Source organism: Oryzias latipes, chromosome 22, assembly GCF_053564925.1.
Source record: "Oryzias latipes strain Hd-rR chromosome 22, Olatipes_Hd-rR_3.1".
Taxonomy (NCBI): Eukaryota; Metazoa; Chordata; class Actinopteri; order Beloniformes; family Adrianichthyidae; genus Oryzias; species Oryzias latipes.
The window spans coordinates 12,988,739-13,004,509 of NC_136258.1; the positions used below are offsets into that span (position 1 = coordinate 12,988,739).

The 15,771-nt window shown below is 43.3% G+C and overlaps 1 protein-coding gene across 3 annotated transcripts; it reads right to left on the reverse strand.

Annotated features, from left to right (window-relative positions):
- Positions 1-13,041: 13,041 nt before the first annotated feature.
- Positions 13,042-15,498, reverse strand: LOC144989031 (uncharacterized). 3 transcript variants are annotated; one of them, XR_013653170.1, is made up of 4 exons: positions 15,370-15,498; positions 14,504-14,572; positions 13,592-13,645; positions 13,042-13,514 (listed from the first exon to the last, which is right to left on the reverse strand). XR_013653170.1 is itself a non-coding variant. In XM_078940720.1 (3 exons), exons 1-3 carry the CDS (start codon positions 13,982-13,984, stop codon positions 13,290-13,292), a joined length of 303 nt encoding a protein of 100 aa, XP_078796846.1. In that variant the 5' UTR covers positions 13,985-14,125; the 3' UTR covers positions 13,042-13,289. The 3 variants fall into 3 exon arrangements, 1 of the variants encoding a protein (XP_078796846.1); XR_013653171.1 differs by lacking the exon at positions 15,370-15,498 and adding an exon at positions 14,937-15,137; XM_078940720.1 differs by lacking the exons at positions 14,504-14,572; positions 15,370-15,498 and adding an exon at positions 13,961-14,125.
- Between the last annotated feature and the right edge of the window lie 273 nt (positions 15,499-15,771).

Here is a 15,771-nt window from a genome sequence, read left to right on the forward strand (position 1 = left end):
GAAAAGAGGCAAAAGCTTTGGTACAAGAAAACTGTCAAGGAGGAACTTAAATTTGCAGCAAATTAAAAAGCCACTCCAGAGAAAACTGTGTTTTTGGTGTGTTTTTTTTTTTTGCTTATTTTTTTTTTTTAACTTGTCCTGTCCAACAGCTAGGCAGGCAGATGAGAGCTGAGGGCCTCTTGTGTTGGACATATTTTACTTTAACAAGAGGGGTTATTAATCTTCAGACAAACCAAAGGTGTGACTGAACAAACCCCTTTTGTAATTGAGGCCAAACTTTATTCATTTCAACCATGATTGAAAATCTTTGGTGTTGGACCGGACGGAAAAGGAAAGAAGGGAAGAAGAGGGAGGGATGTCAGAGGGGGGGGGGGATGATAGTGAGAGGGGGGGGGTAAGACCATGAAGCAGCATAGAGCAGACAGGTTTACTGGTTGTTTATCGTTACGGTACAGTTCAAATGTAGTACAAAAAGGGCGGGGCCTGTTCACACACACTCAAATATTATCAACACCTGCTAGCTGCAAGAAATGTTCACATGTCAACATGTACACAAAACAGATAGTGCTCACACACTTATACTTATGCCTTTAAACCAACTAGTGTGAAATCTTTCATTCATTCAATCATGCAAACTATTAGTGCAAAGGTGAGCTAACACCTGTTCTCAGGTGAGTGTTTATGTTCTTCTAAAATGTATGGTGGAATGTGAAAAGAAGGAGGAGGAGCGCCCAGCCACCCCCACACCCAGACCCCCGCCACAGCAGCAGCGGCAGCCGAAATTCCCCCAACGCCACACGGGAACAGGCAGGGAACAACCGCCCCCCGGGCGACCAAGACCGCCACCCAGGCCAGGGCCAGCAGGACCGCCGCAAGGCCCCCAGAGCCAGAGAGCAGGGAGGCGCGGAGGGAAAGAGAGCGCCGCCCCAGCCCAGCCAGGAAAGCAGCCCCCCCGCCGCGCCGGAAGAGCCCAACGCAGGGCCCCACCGGAGAAGGACGCCCACAGCCCCAGACGAGCACCCCACCACCACCCAGGAGTTCCGGGCATCCCCCCGCCCCAACCCCAGGTACGAGCCAGGACCCCCCAAGGGAGACCCGCTCCGCACTCCAGGCAGCCACCCACCCGGCCCACGGTTGGTCCAGGGAAGAGCAAGGCAGGGGCCCGCCGCCCCCGCCCAGGACGGGGGAACCCCAGGGAAAAAAGGGTGGCCCACAAGGGGTGTTATAAATATGGCCCGACCAGGCTCGGCCATGTTGGAAGTTTGGCAGGGCCCAGCGCTCAGGGGCAAGGACCAGGACCCACCCCCCAGGGACACGAACACCCCCGGCTCAGGTGTAATATGAACCCCCCCCACCGTGCGGAGAGAGCACCGCCGGGCCCAGGGAGCCGGCACCCAAGGGACACGGCCGCCATCGCCAAGGGGCCCGCACCCCCCACCAGGGAAGGGGTAGGGGACAGATGGACCCAGGTCCCCCCCTTCCTTGCAAAATGTGTGTGCGTGTATGTGTGTTTGAGAGGGTGTGTGTGTGCATGTGTTTGTGTTTATGTTGGAATGTATATATTGAAGGGGGAGGGGTGTGTGTACTAAGGGGGGTGCAGTTAAAATTGGCGAGTAGGGCACTAAGGGGACATCTCCTGATTACTCACAGTGATGTCCCCCCACCCTCCCCACCAAGGGGCCCTAAATGTCTAAGGTGCGGTTAAAATTGGCGGGTAGGGTGCCAGGAGGACATCTGCTGCTTGCTTGCAGTGATGTCCAAGCACCCCCCCTACCAAGGACCCTACATGTCTAAGGTGCAAATAAAACCGAAAGAGGGGGGGCCCACTCCATACGGCAACCATAGGAGGGGGGCCACTGCCAAGTAACCCCCCCCCAAGGCGCATCGCAGGCTAGACCCCCCACCCCCTCACCCTAATATGAGGTTATATGAGGAAGGGGGTAAGTTGGGGACAGCTGGTCGACTGTGCCCCGGTGGTCAAACAGCTGTCCCCCAGCCCCCCCCCCAGCAAAGGGGCCAGGGCCACCCAGCCCAGGGGCCCCACCCCCGGAGGCGCTGACACCCCAAGCCCGGCACCACCCACCCCACACAGAAAGAGAGGAGCCAGAAAGCGTCGCCCCCCCGGAGCAAGCCCAGGCCCCCACCCCCAGACGCCGGCCCTAGAGGAGCTCTGGTCAGGCCTCGACGGGACCGAGGAGGCCAACCGGCCGAGGCAACCACTGATTGCCTCAGCGGAGACCCCGACCCGCTAGCCCCCCCGACCCGTACCAATAATGGGCCCCCCCTCCCCCCCAGAACGCCCCCCCACAGGACAGGGCCGACAAGCCCCCCACACCACCCCAGACCCCGCAGCCGAAGCGGATGACACCCAGAGCGACCGGGGGCCCCGAGAGGGTTGTCCCGTCCCGTCCCAGAGCCAGGGAAGGGCCGATTCCAGCCCCAGGTGCAGATGGGCAGCCCATCCGGCGCCGCTGCCCCCCCCCCCCGAGCAAGGCCCCCCGCCAAACCCCCCCAGCGCAGGCAAAGGGACCACCCCCCCAAGCCAAGCCAGACCACCACCCCACCCCCCCACCACGCACCCCCACACCCAAGCCCAGAGGACCACGCAGCGCCCCAGCCCGCCCCACCCAGGCACCGGACCCGACCCCCCGACCAACGGAGCCCCCACCGCCCCCGCCAGGCATCGGAGGCCCCGACCCCCACCCCAAACCACGGCAGAAGGGCAAGGAGCAGAGACGACCAAGCCCCCCACCCCCTAAGTCATGGAGTCAACCACAGGAGACCAGAGAGACTGAATTCTTTCAAAGTTACTTGAACTCTGGGCTGACATTTTTTCCAAGCTGATATGATCAAACAGCAGATTTCTGTGTTGACTTATGTTTATATTTTTCTTGTTTTTCCAATTTATTAAAATAGTTTTTTTGGCAATACAAAGAGTTTTGAAAATGATAGATGCTAATCCTTCTTCTATATCGATGGCACTCATGTCACCAAGCACACAAAGTGACGGTGAGGCCGTGATTGAAACCTTAAGCCAGACTGATAAATCGGCACATACCTGCTGCCAGAGAGCCTGGACAGGAGTGCAGAACCACAGTGCGTGCATGTAGCTGTCGGGTAGATTATTATCACAGTGCTCGCAAATGTCTGAGTTACTGAGACCCATCTTGAACATCCTCTGTCCAGTGTAGTTTTTTTGTTTTTGGTGTTTTTAACGTTTTAATGTTATAGTTGCCTTTTCTCATGAATAAGGACACATATAAAGAAAACTTTCCTTAAAATAGCATTTCTGCGTGTTTCGCTTTTCAAAATGATGTGAATAAGGAGCAGACATAAAAATGCCATTAGAAAAAGCTTGTAGCAGCAACGTAGGTGCTATAGTGTTATACTATAGATCAGGAGATGATTGGAGTGGGACTTTAAATCATTAGTAGAGAAGTGTGGTTTTAAAATTCACACGGGCTGGAAAGCCACATTTCCTTCAATTTTCCTTTGTTTTTCTTAGCTATAAGTTTAAAGTCAGACACTACAATTTATTTAGGCAATTCTAAAAGATTTAGGTGTGTCTGCTAGGACGTGTAAAAGTTCATTTGTGGTCACAGTTGTGTCTCTATAGTAAACGAAATGTTGTTTTTTTACTAAAATTAAACGTTGTGTAATTAATTTTAATGCAAGGGCTCTTGCTTTTAGCTGATTAAAAGTCATCATCAGGAAGTTTCTGTATGACGTGTTTATTTGATCAAGGTTACACAGCGGACAATGTTCCTTTAAAATACATGGAGGAAAATTACAAAGAAAAGCGTCAGAGTCTCAAAGGCGAAAAAAAAGGTCACTAAGTTCCTTATACACTAACAGGAGCCGCAATCTGTCCTTCAAATGGAACTTCATTATCCTGGAAAACATTAATACAAACCCAAACACAATGATCTGCAATGTTTACATCCATTTATGAAACACAAACAGCCACAACTCTAATGTTTCCCTAAAGGCCTGCAAGCTTTTCAGAGAATTACTTTAGATTTTAATCAATGAAAGTATATTAATATATAGGAAAATGTCACCGGTGTAATGCAATACCATTTTTGTAGGATGCTGCACTTGCTGCTGTTCTTCTAATAAACTAATATGATGCTATTTTTTTGTAGATTAACTGAGGAAACTGAAATAAATGTTGTTGTAGCCGTTTTTTGTTTTTTCTGCCAATTATCCTAATATAAAACAAGTAAACAAAAAAGTAAGTCAGACAAACAATAAACATATCTGCGGACAAAAAATGGGCAAACCTGTGTGGAGCACGCACATAATTTCGAGGTCGTACACCACTGGTGATCCCATAGAGTCAACATGTTCATGCTGCTTTTTTTTCTAAGCATGCTGCAGGCGACAGGTTGTGGTGAGCACTCAAACAGCACACAAGGGTTGGGTAAGGGAGAAATAGGTGAGACACAGGCATGTTGTAGAGATTTTTCACTGTTTGACCCCTCCAATCCTGCAGACAGTGCAAGGAACCCATAAGAGTACTGTTCACCTGATAAGTGTGAGCCACCTAAGTGCAGTGTTGGGGGTAATGGAAGACAAAGTATTGTACTGTAATTTAATTACTTTTTTCAGTAACGGAGGAACATAAACAAATTACAGTTCAAATTTTGGTACTTAATTACAATGGGACTTTAGAAACACTTGTTACGTCATTACTTAGGTTTTGTAGGCTCTGACATTTTCTCTTGGTTAAATGAAACCAAACAGAGGTTAATTTTCAAAAAACTGAGTAATTCAGTACGAGTCAATTCATACGCGTGTGCATTTGTGTGCAGAATTGGGGATCGGTCAAAGCACAGACATGCCCTGATTGCTGCAGTCAAATTGCTTTCCAAACTGGCTAAAAGATGAAACAAAAAGTGATCCTGCAAGGAGTCTCCTCATCCTTGAGGATCAGCAGGTGATCAGGGGCCTCATTTATAAAACTTTGCGTAGGATTTGCGTCAGAAGTGGCGTACGGATGAAACATAGGACGTGCGTACGCACAGAAATATTCGGATTTATAAAACCGTGCGCACGCACATCCTACGCATCTTTCCCTTAATAAATCACAACCAATTCTAAATGCAGCGCAGCTTTTGCGGCTTTATGACACGCCCATAGTTGCCCATAAATAGTCCGTGAAACGCCCACAAATGAATATTCATTGATTGCGAAACCATGCCAAACACGGAGAGGAAATGAAAAAAAACGTAACTTCACTCAATGTGAAGTAGCTGTTTGGAGGGCACAGTGTGGGCATTACTAATGTCAAAAAGGCACGTGAGTGGCAAACGGTGGCAGACGCCGTAAATGCTGTAGCCTCACAACCTCGGACCGTGGTTAAATAAAAAAGAAATGGTCGGACATCAAAGTCGAGGCAAAAACACGTCTGGCGCTGCATCGCCAGAGTGTGTCTGCAACGGGGGGGGGACACCGGAGCTGACCCCTCTTGATGAGAGACAAGCGGCAAGAATTGGGGAATCCCTTAGTGGAGTGGTGACTGAGGCGCAGGGGGACGCCGACGCACCAGATGCACCGGGTGACACACCCCCAAAAGCCCGCAGAGGTCCAACAGGATGGCTCGAGGAAGTCGGAACCGGCTCATAAGCCACTCGTCCTCGTTTGCCAGCAAGTCTTCTTGCTGTCTAAAGATGCGTTCACTCCGAATTCTTCCATTTGCCACATCTTCTAAGAGCGCAAGATCAGCCATTGTGCGTCATTACGCATTGTGATGGGGCATTTTATTTCCATCCATTTAATTGCATCTGACAAGCTACAGATGTCGGTAATAATCGACGTGGAAATGGGAAATTGATCAGCGCAAATGTTATTTCTTTTTGCTTTCTGAATGGTTGAGACATACGCCATACATTGTTTTTTCAAAAATAAAACAAACTAAAGGCATATGCATGAATACCATAATTCCGTAGCTTATGAAGAAATGTTTTACTATGAAAACAACTTTCCCCAGTGGACAATTAATGCATGTCTCTCTATCTATCCATCTGTCTGTCTGATTGCACCTATATCTGCTCCGCCAGACGGACACATTAACGAGAATATCAGGTTTGTACATTATTTCGTTCTGTTAACTATTATTTATGAGGATGAATTGCACAACATGCCAATATTGCAGAACATATTTCACTTTTCTTTTTGGAAATAAGTGTTCATTTGAATTTCTGTTGTAATTTTCGTTTGAGTGTTCGTGTAGCTGTTAATTGTAAGACTTGTATTGTGAAGTCGTCATGTAATTTATGAGAGGCAGTATTGTCATTTTCACTTTCACGTGTTTCTTCCATCTGCCGACGGTGTCGCCGTTTCTCATTTCATCCGTTTTTGTGCGTACGCCTGGGTCAGAGCTTGCGTGAAGGACCGCACATTTTCCCGTCAAGTTTACGTTTTATAAATATCAACTATTTCGTAGAGAGTGGCGTACGCCTTCTTTTGTGCGTACGCAACCTTTATAAATGAGGCCCCAGCAGAGCAGAGACCCGCCCTGGGTACTGATGGCCCTGAGTACTGATGTGTCGGTTGCGAATGAAACAACTCTGAAGTCCGTTCTTTAGTGTAAAAGACAAGGGCCGGCTCCTTCCTGGGAGCCATTTTGTTTCTCTATAACATTTCTCCTTTTTCACTTTATTTTTTCTCTGTAAGGTGCACGTGACTGCGTCTCTGGTCAGTATTGGTCAGCGCTCAATGCGTTCCACAGAGGGGTTGGGGGAGCGGGGGTAGTCCAGTATACTCGCAACAGAGCAGAGCCGAGTACAAAAGGCAGACGTAGAGAGGAAGAGACAGGTAAAATTGATTGTAATGGAATAAAATAAAGCTGGAGGATCTTTTTAGCATTGTCTTGATGAAAATAAGAAAAACATCATAAGGCCATGGAGCTGGAGTGATTGGGGCCGCTACGATGGCACCTGCAGCAGCTTTCCGCCTGCCAGACAGCTAACTGCCCGCAGGCCAGCATAGTAAGCACCGCTGCTTAGGGTCCGACTGCCAGACACTGAGCAGCAGCGCTCGCTTGATTATCTTGCTCTGCCCGCTCACTACACTGAGGTGCAGCAGACTGCTTCGTTTATTTTTGGGCGAAGAGGGGATACACCCTGCACAGGTCGCAAACCTGTCACAGAGCCTATGGAGCTGGAGCTACCGAATGCCGCTGCCCTGGGTCCGGCCAGCCGTCGTACGTAGCAGGCTCTATCGCAACAATAATCAGGACAATCTCCAGTAACCCTGTGGCCCCAGCGGGTTAGGACAATGGTTGGAAGTTCAGAATGAATGTCCACCCAATAAGCAGCCAAAATCATGAAATCTGTGTTGTTTTTTTATGACAGTTTCTGTAGGGCGATAGTAGTTCATTTCAAATTTGCCTCTGAATTTTGGGTGGGACTGCTGGCGAAGAGTAATCCTGTCCTCGCACCTGCCATCGTCATTTTATCTATACTCTCACCCTCTAGCTTACAGCCCCTCACACACCCAAGGTAATAATACTGTTAGCTTAGGCTAACTTTACTCTAATATTGCTCAACCTATCTAGCCGTACAGTTTTGAGCCAGATCCCAGCTTGGACGAGGAAAATGAAGACGTGGATGAATCTTTTTGTCTGCAAGTGGATACATCGGAATGGAGAGAGCAAGGTGCTTGCCACCCCAGTGTTTTTTTCTGCGTCACATCTACAATCTTATTTAAACTGCATCTTTTTGTCTGCTCCGGATTTCAAACGATTTGAATAAAGAAAAACTCAGAAATGCAATTTTTTTTAGCTTCATTTTCTCAAAATATGTCCTCCTTCATGAGAAAAATACCACCAAAAAAACAATTTTTATCAGGGTGGGTCTTCAATTATTCACTTTCTGTTCCCAATTTAGCAGAAAGTAGGCTACTAATACTGCAGTTCCTCAAAAGTTAACTGGAGGGATAAATTTCCAATTTAAATTCCAAGTTCAGTTTTACTTAAAAAATACATCTTTTCACAGCCTTTGCCTGGTGTCCAAAGCTTTCTGGATGTTTATTCATTTTTGGTATTGCTATTGTTAAAAGGCTAGAATCCACAGGAACCCAGCCAAAAGTGATGCTGTCTTTCGTCCAATACTGTGGTCAAGAGATGTTGGTTTATTAGCTTGATCAACAACACCTGCAAACATGTTGTTCCTCCCAAACAGGAAGTCGGGTCAACAAAGAACACTTAAGGTAAAGCTCAACAGTTTCTATTCCTGATAAATGTGAGAAATTTGTAAAAAAATTTCTAATCAACCGGTTTGAATATATTAGAGCTTAAATGTATGCATATTTAGAGGTTTTTTTTTAATTGGCAAACTTCTGAACTCAGAAGAATTTCAGCCTTTATTGTGTTCTATGCAAATGTCGTTAATATTGCTGTGTGGAGCAAACCCTGGTAAATACCGCAACGGTCGTCATTATTCAGAATTAGATGGATGGCGCCCAAATATGATTAAAATGAATAAAGTTTGGCCTAGGTTACAAAAGGGGTTTATTCAGACAAACCTCTGGTATGTCAGAAAATTCATAATCCCCTGTTGTTAAAGTAAAATATGTCCAACACAAGGGGCCTTCAGCTCTCATCTGTTTGCTCAGTTGTTGGACAGGACAAGTTAAAAAAAGAAAAAGAAAAAAAGATGGATGATGCCAGAGATCAAGACAGAATAATAATCAGGTTGGTTTTGGACATCAGACCAGAAGAAAAAAACATTAAAAGTTGTCCTTGGGTTAATACAATAACAAACATGTTAGCACTTGAGTGAGCATGCTTAAACACATATCCATTATTCACATAGCTTTACTTTACAGTAAATGAATGATACCACTTGTCAACCAGTGCAAACGCTCCACAGAGAGAGATGAAGCAGAAAGCGGTTTGAAAAAATGACACATTGGCTGCTTTGCTATTCATTGGTCTTGCCCCATCTATTAATTATGGTCCAAAGCATTTCTCAAGGAACGGGCTTGTGTGAAGAGTTCTTCGTGTTTTAAAAAATGTCTTTGTCAGGATAAAAGCCTCGACTCGCCACGGTCCACAAAGTAATTAAAGCTCGGGCATTAATAACTCTGTCGGGAGGGGGAAACGAAATGAAAAACACAGAGGATTTATTTTCAAACCCCAACCTCTGTGTTAGGCGCTGTATCTTTTTAAAGCATCTTTCACTCTGGTCTGTTCTAAAAATGGTTCTGTTCGAGGCTCCTTCTCTCATTCTGCAGTATCTTGAATTTACAAAAGGACCCAAGAAAGCCAGATCAATACAAAAAACAAATAAATAAAAAGCATTCTCCTGTTTTCTGTGTTTCACTTATTGAAGGTTTTTCTCTCAGATCTGCAGCAGAGGGTCTTCAGCTGCAATCCTCCGACAGTGGACAAGTAAGCATAATGTCTGGATAAATGTCTGCAACGATGATGTAGCGCTCCATCTGCACCATGCTGCTTGTTTTTCTGAAGAAAAGCTGATGGTTTTGCCTTGAGGGTTAACGACCATCATGATGAACAAAAGAAGCTTTTCATTGTCCAAACATGCCGTGGCATTTGCGGCTTGTTGAATTTCATCAAAACCGCCTCCTCCTCACCATTACTTTCATATTGCTGCCAAATCACCTTTGCTACGTGTAATTAGTACACACCGACAGCTTCCAGGAAATGCAGGACTGACTTGTTATTTTGGGGAGCACTCGGTTTGAAGTCCCCATTACAGGGTCCCTCTGGCGGTTCTGTGCTGATACTGGCGCTGATTAAAGGTTGGGTGAAAGTACAGCCAGAGAAAATGGAGGGCCGACTCAAGAGAGGTAAGCGGTGCTGACTGACAGCCATATGAAAGAGCAACATAAGTGGGCTGAAAGTCAAATACAGAGGCCAGCTTGATCTGAAACACTAGTGAGTCTAAAGGGAAGACCCAGCTTTCAGGTGTCTGTGTCGTTTAAAAAAAATAGATCTGCAATCTCGACATTTTTGCTTTCACTGAAGTACGTCTTCTCAGAGATTTTAGGGGTTTCTTTTTCTTTTAAAAGGCAGTCTCAATGGTTTTGTTTGGCTTTTTTCTCTCATAAAGTCAATTTATGTGTCTAGACGTTTAATTCAATTTGTTAGTGTGAAATATAAAATGTCAGGATCAAAAGGTGAGACTGCTTCTGCTCCAAAATTATAGATTATTACAGTAAAATGGTGCCATAATCAATACTGTCAAAAAACTTTCCTAAAACAAACATTTCTATTAAGTAACTCCTTTAATGCTTGGTAAAAATGTCCAGGAAATAAAGGCAAGCATTGAAGCATGAATCGTCCTCCACCTTTTTGAATATCTGCTCTCTAAAAAACTGATTGATTGATTGATTTCTTTTTTTTTTAAACACAAAAAATAGTTGAAAACCCATTCCAATGAGAATTGTGTTTTTAACGAGGTCTGGTGGCATAAATTAAGAAAATGTGTCCTAAAATTGCATTTCTGATTATTTCTTTTTTCAAATCTTTGTGAATCAGGAGCAGACAAAAATTCCATCCATTTGAAAAAGCTTTAAGGTATGACGTACAAGTTACTACAGCAAGCCATAGGTCCCCTGCAATGCGCCGTTCCAATGCATCCACTAGTAGAAATATCCATGTATGTTTTCGTTTTCCTCGTCTGAGCTGACATCTGGCTCAAACCTGTCTGGCTGCATAGCTCCAATATTGCTTGCAATTTTTGTTGCACTGGTAAAGTAAGGTTGGGGTTGTGAGAGGCTGTAACCGGGCAGGAGAGCACATACACAGATGGATGATGGGAAGGGGGCAGGTTTACTCCGTGCCAACAGTCCTGCCCACAATTCAGAGGTGATTTTCTGATGAACTCCTACCGCTCTGCAGAAACTATGTTCTATAAAAACACAGATTTTTTTATTTAGTCTAAAAACAGCAAAATCATAATTAAAGTCCACGGGGAACACATAAATTCAGAGTGGGACCTTAAATAAGTATGATAAATGTGCATTTTTTCAGGTTCCGGGTTACTAAGTGGACGCGTGTCCCTTCGGCAGCTCTCACAACGATCTTCAAGTGACTTAAAAGTTGATCATCTCCAAAGAAGAGAGCTGACCATGGCCCCGAAGAAAAACCAAGTAACAAGTGACAACAATGACATTTGTGAAATCCTCCATGACATCCAGGCTATGTTGATTTCTAAAAAGGTTATGTCTATTTTTACATAATAATTAAGTAATTCTTCTTTGACATGTGATTTATTGATACTCAAGGGTTTTTAATTCTGTCTGATAGAAGTTATGAGCCGGATAATGAAAAATCATGTAATAATGATAGGGTAGAACAGAGGAGATTGTATAAATTCGCTTCCTTCCTCTAGTTTTCAAGCAATCTTTGATTTAATCTTTAATTATCCTAAGATTATTACGTCTTTGTATGAATGTATTTTTAATTTGATTTGAATTTTGATTTGAAAGGGTTTATTTCAAGCAATCAACTAAGAATAATACACACAATCAGCAGTTATACATGTATAGCTGCTGATTGTAATGTTTTGTGCATTATTCTTGCTTTGATTTCTTGAAACAAACCAATCCAATAAAAATCAAAGCAAATAATAAACAAAAGACAATGAAGTGCGTGTTAAATGATTAGGTCAAAGAAAATTTAGTCAATTCCCATCACTCCCAATCTTGCATACATTTTTACAGATTAAACCTATAATCATTATTAACATAAACTCAAAAGGATGACAGAAACAAAAAACTGAAACGCATTAAAGTACCAAATCAACTTCCCAAATCATTACTGTCCATGCATTGTCCTATTAGGTATCTTGTTTTCTATTTTTTTACATTTCCAAGATTTTGCAGTTGTATTTTGTTGTGTGTGGAACATTTTTACTCATCTTGGCTGATCCAAGAAGCATTTTTAAAACTGAAGAACATGTACAATAACATCCAATACACCTGCCAAACTATGAAAATTCAAAACACAGTGATGTTAGCTGGAAATGCTCTGGCAGGTTAAAGTTTTGGGCCTTAGCCCCCAACAATTGCTCTCTTCAGTGTACGGTTTATGTCACTGGGCAGGAAGTGAGCACTGCATATTCTAGCAGGGCTTCCTCTGGTCCGAGCAGCCAATAAGGAACTTCAACACTGGCCGCACGGTAAAATATAGCTTTGTTGATCTTCATTTTCCCCTGAATGAAAAGACCGGGGCACAACAGGGACTATTTAGAATCATCCATAAACCTACCAAGCATGTTTTTGGACTGTGGGAGGAAACCGGAATGCCTAGAGAAAAACCCACACATGCACGAGGCAAACTTGCCAGGATTCAGAATAGTTTCCTTGTTGTGCAGCGAGAGTGCAAACCACTACACCACCGTGCAGCCCTGAAGCACATTATATCAAATACAGACTCTCATCAAAATATCTCATTTTTTTCACTTCCTCTTTTGATGAAAAAATGTTACCTCAAGGCTGAATTAAACATTTTTTTCAGTTGAAGAACATCCAGCAGCACATGGTGTTTCTTTTCAGCTGTCTCAATACAAAGACTGACCTCAATGTGGGCGGGGCATCACTTGAAACAATTGGAAATACTATTGACAAGAAAAACAAATAAATGATCAACCAACAATATTAACAGGCTATACTGCAAACACTGAAAAAAAAGATCTGTTGGATTGACATAAAAAAATCATGGACATCGGTTGCGCGCAAAAAAATCATGTTGAACCAATATAATTATTGCACATAATAAAATCATGTTCTACCGTAATGAATGCTTCTTTGTTTCTGCACTTAATAATTTTACAGAAACAAACAAGATTTTATTATGTCATTTACTATAATTTTTTCAAAAATTTAAAAGACAATAAAAATTTAGCAAAACTATTATTTTGAAATTACCTACATAGTTCATTTTAATTTATAAATTATTTTAATAAAATTTAAATTGAAAAATAAAATTGCAATTGCAGATTATTATTTAAAGCAAATACTTTCTTGTGCATTATTACAGTCCAATGAACATATGACACTGAACACAAATTTCAGATTTAACTTTTTTATTATCTAAACTTGAAAAATATGTTTACAGTGTAGCAAAAAGTACAAATCAATATAAATTGGGCTTGCTATTTTTATTAAACAGAAGATAACAGAGCCAAAGCAGACAGCTGGAATCTCTTCTTAGGAAAAACTTTTTAAAGGTCATTTTTATTAAAAGAGTCGGCTCTTTAAGCCTGAAACCTTAGACACAACTTTGCCCTACAACTCTATTACAGTTTTTCTTTGAATTACCTCAAAGGTGTTTCTGAGATGAGGATGGTTATCAGATTTGTGCTGTAAATAAGGTCAAAAAAGCCTTGGCAACTGCCACTCTTGACACTTGGTGGGTCGACCACCACAGCCTGGGAGATGTGGACCATGAGAATGTCCTCTTCCTCGCCACTTTCCATTAGGAGGGAAATTCCCACCGTGGTGTCCTCGATTGCCTCCTGGATTGCTGCATGGTCTTCATTCTAAAGAACACAGAAAATATTTGTGTGCACAGTTTACATTTGAAGTTTAGTTAAAACGTCTAGATTACACAACTCACCTGTACTTTGAATAAACCCCTGAACTTGCTTATATTGGCGAGAAGGTCAGCAGTCTGAAATACAAAGAGACAACAAATTTTAAATTCACATGAAAATTTCAGAAAAATACAATTCTTACCCTTGGCTCATCAATAAATGTTATAGTTACTGGGTTAACAAAATCATTATATCCTTAGTGTCATGTTAACAGAGGTAGTAGGATAACTGATCAATCATCAATTTCATTATTTATTATGTATGTATCTTTCTGCATAAAAGTTGTGTGTAAAGAGTAGGGCTGGCAATCTTGATTACCTCAGGATTCGATGACAATCCAGGAGACAATAATTCCAATAATATATGGTAAATGCATGGTGAAGGGGACCCACCTGACTCAGTGAAGACTGGAGCATGGACCCAGGAAATCAGGAAATAAATATAGAGAGTGACACTTCCACAGCTTTGTTGTGTAATTTTACTAACTAAACATGCATTGGTTTGAAATCAATAGCTGCAAAAATATTCTGAAGAAATTAGACCAGAAAGAACATTTGACACCCCCCTCCCACCACAGGATTCAAACCACGCTTAATGAGAACCCGCAAATTTTGAGATGGAAACTGCAAAACTAAACTAGCAGATCGGGAGTAGCTAATCCCCCCACCCATAAAGGATTCCCATATGTGACGGTGTGGCACCGTCAGATGCCGAGGGGGGGCCACACCGGGTTTTATTGTTTGTATTTTGTATGCTATGATTACCACCTGTGGTGCCGCCTGGCTGGGATTGAGAGCAACGCCCCGTGGGCGTGGCATCCCACTTAAAGGTGAGCACTGCAGGTGGCGAAAAGAGAGGAGTGACAGTGTGTGCTGTATGCTGCGTGGCCCTGCGTGTAGCATCAGTGTCGGCAATAAAGAACAGATCCTCCTCACCTTGGCTCCTCTGCATCCTTTCTCGGCGGGACCCCGTCACACCATATTAATTTATCAAATAGGGGGAATCTGTGAAGTAGTATTACAGACATTATTATAACCAAGGCTGTAAACTTTTTACTACACATTATACACTTGTTCCAAAAGGACATAAATATTTTCACTCCATTTTAAACTCTCAAAGCTAAAATCTCCATAGAAAAATATGTTCAGCATCATAGAATGAAAACAAAGCTCTGATTGAAACCAAAGATCTATGTAAACTGGACAAACCGAACGCATTCTGTGCACGAGACGCGCACGGAGAATGATTGACAGCTGACTGAGACAGAAGTGCGGTGCTGTTTGCTGGTCAAATAATGCCGTCCTTAAGCTAGCTCATGGTGGAACGGTATGGAAAAACGAAATAATGATAGTAATGATAGCTTCTCACATTTTCCTTCAATTTCGGTCTCAACGCAGAATTTAGCAAAAAGAAATCCACTTAGTGACGATGAACCCCCATGGCAAAGGTTTTCGCCTGTGGGAAAAAAATAAACCGCCGTGCCCGCGAGCGCCCACTGCCCCTTTGTCGAAAGCGAATTCCTACGGCATAACTACTCGCCACTCTTCCCCGCACATCGTTTGAAATCACCGTGTTTACCGCTGAATCTGTCTTCGACGTGAAAGAATTTACCGCGCTCACCTCCCCCTACCTGCCGTCAGAGGGCTGCGGCCGCCAGCGACAAAAGTGGCGCGCAGAGCCTTAACTTTGATAACTACGACAAAAGTGGGTTACAAAGCTCTTCCCCGTGAAAAAATAACAGTAATGATAAATGAACGCCGTTCATTTCCTTAAATCAATTTGTTAGATTAAATTAATTTACCTTTTTTAAGCTCCTCCGGCCAGCAGGTGCTTGCAGCTTCTCTAAAATGGCTGACTGCAATGTTTCTCCTCCTGGAATGCTTCTTCACCGATGGGGTTTACTTATCCAAAATTAAGGGGCAAAGGATCAAGCATAACTATTTCATGTTTTGTCAACATGATTTAAATATATAAAAGTAACACAGCAAGAAATTATGTGTGATTTTCAAGATTATATTATGTTTCGAAGGTAAACATAATTTGTTCATATTAAACAAACATGTTTAGTATTTGTAAATTGAACAACCCCACTTTTCCCGTTTTTTCAGTGAATGCATTGTCAGTTGCGAATAGGAAGGGTTATGATGCAATAACACTTAAACAGCATGAAACATCTATTCCACAGAATTCCTTCTTTGAATTT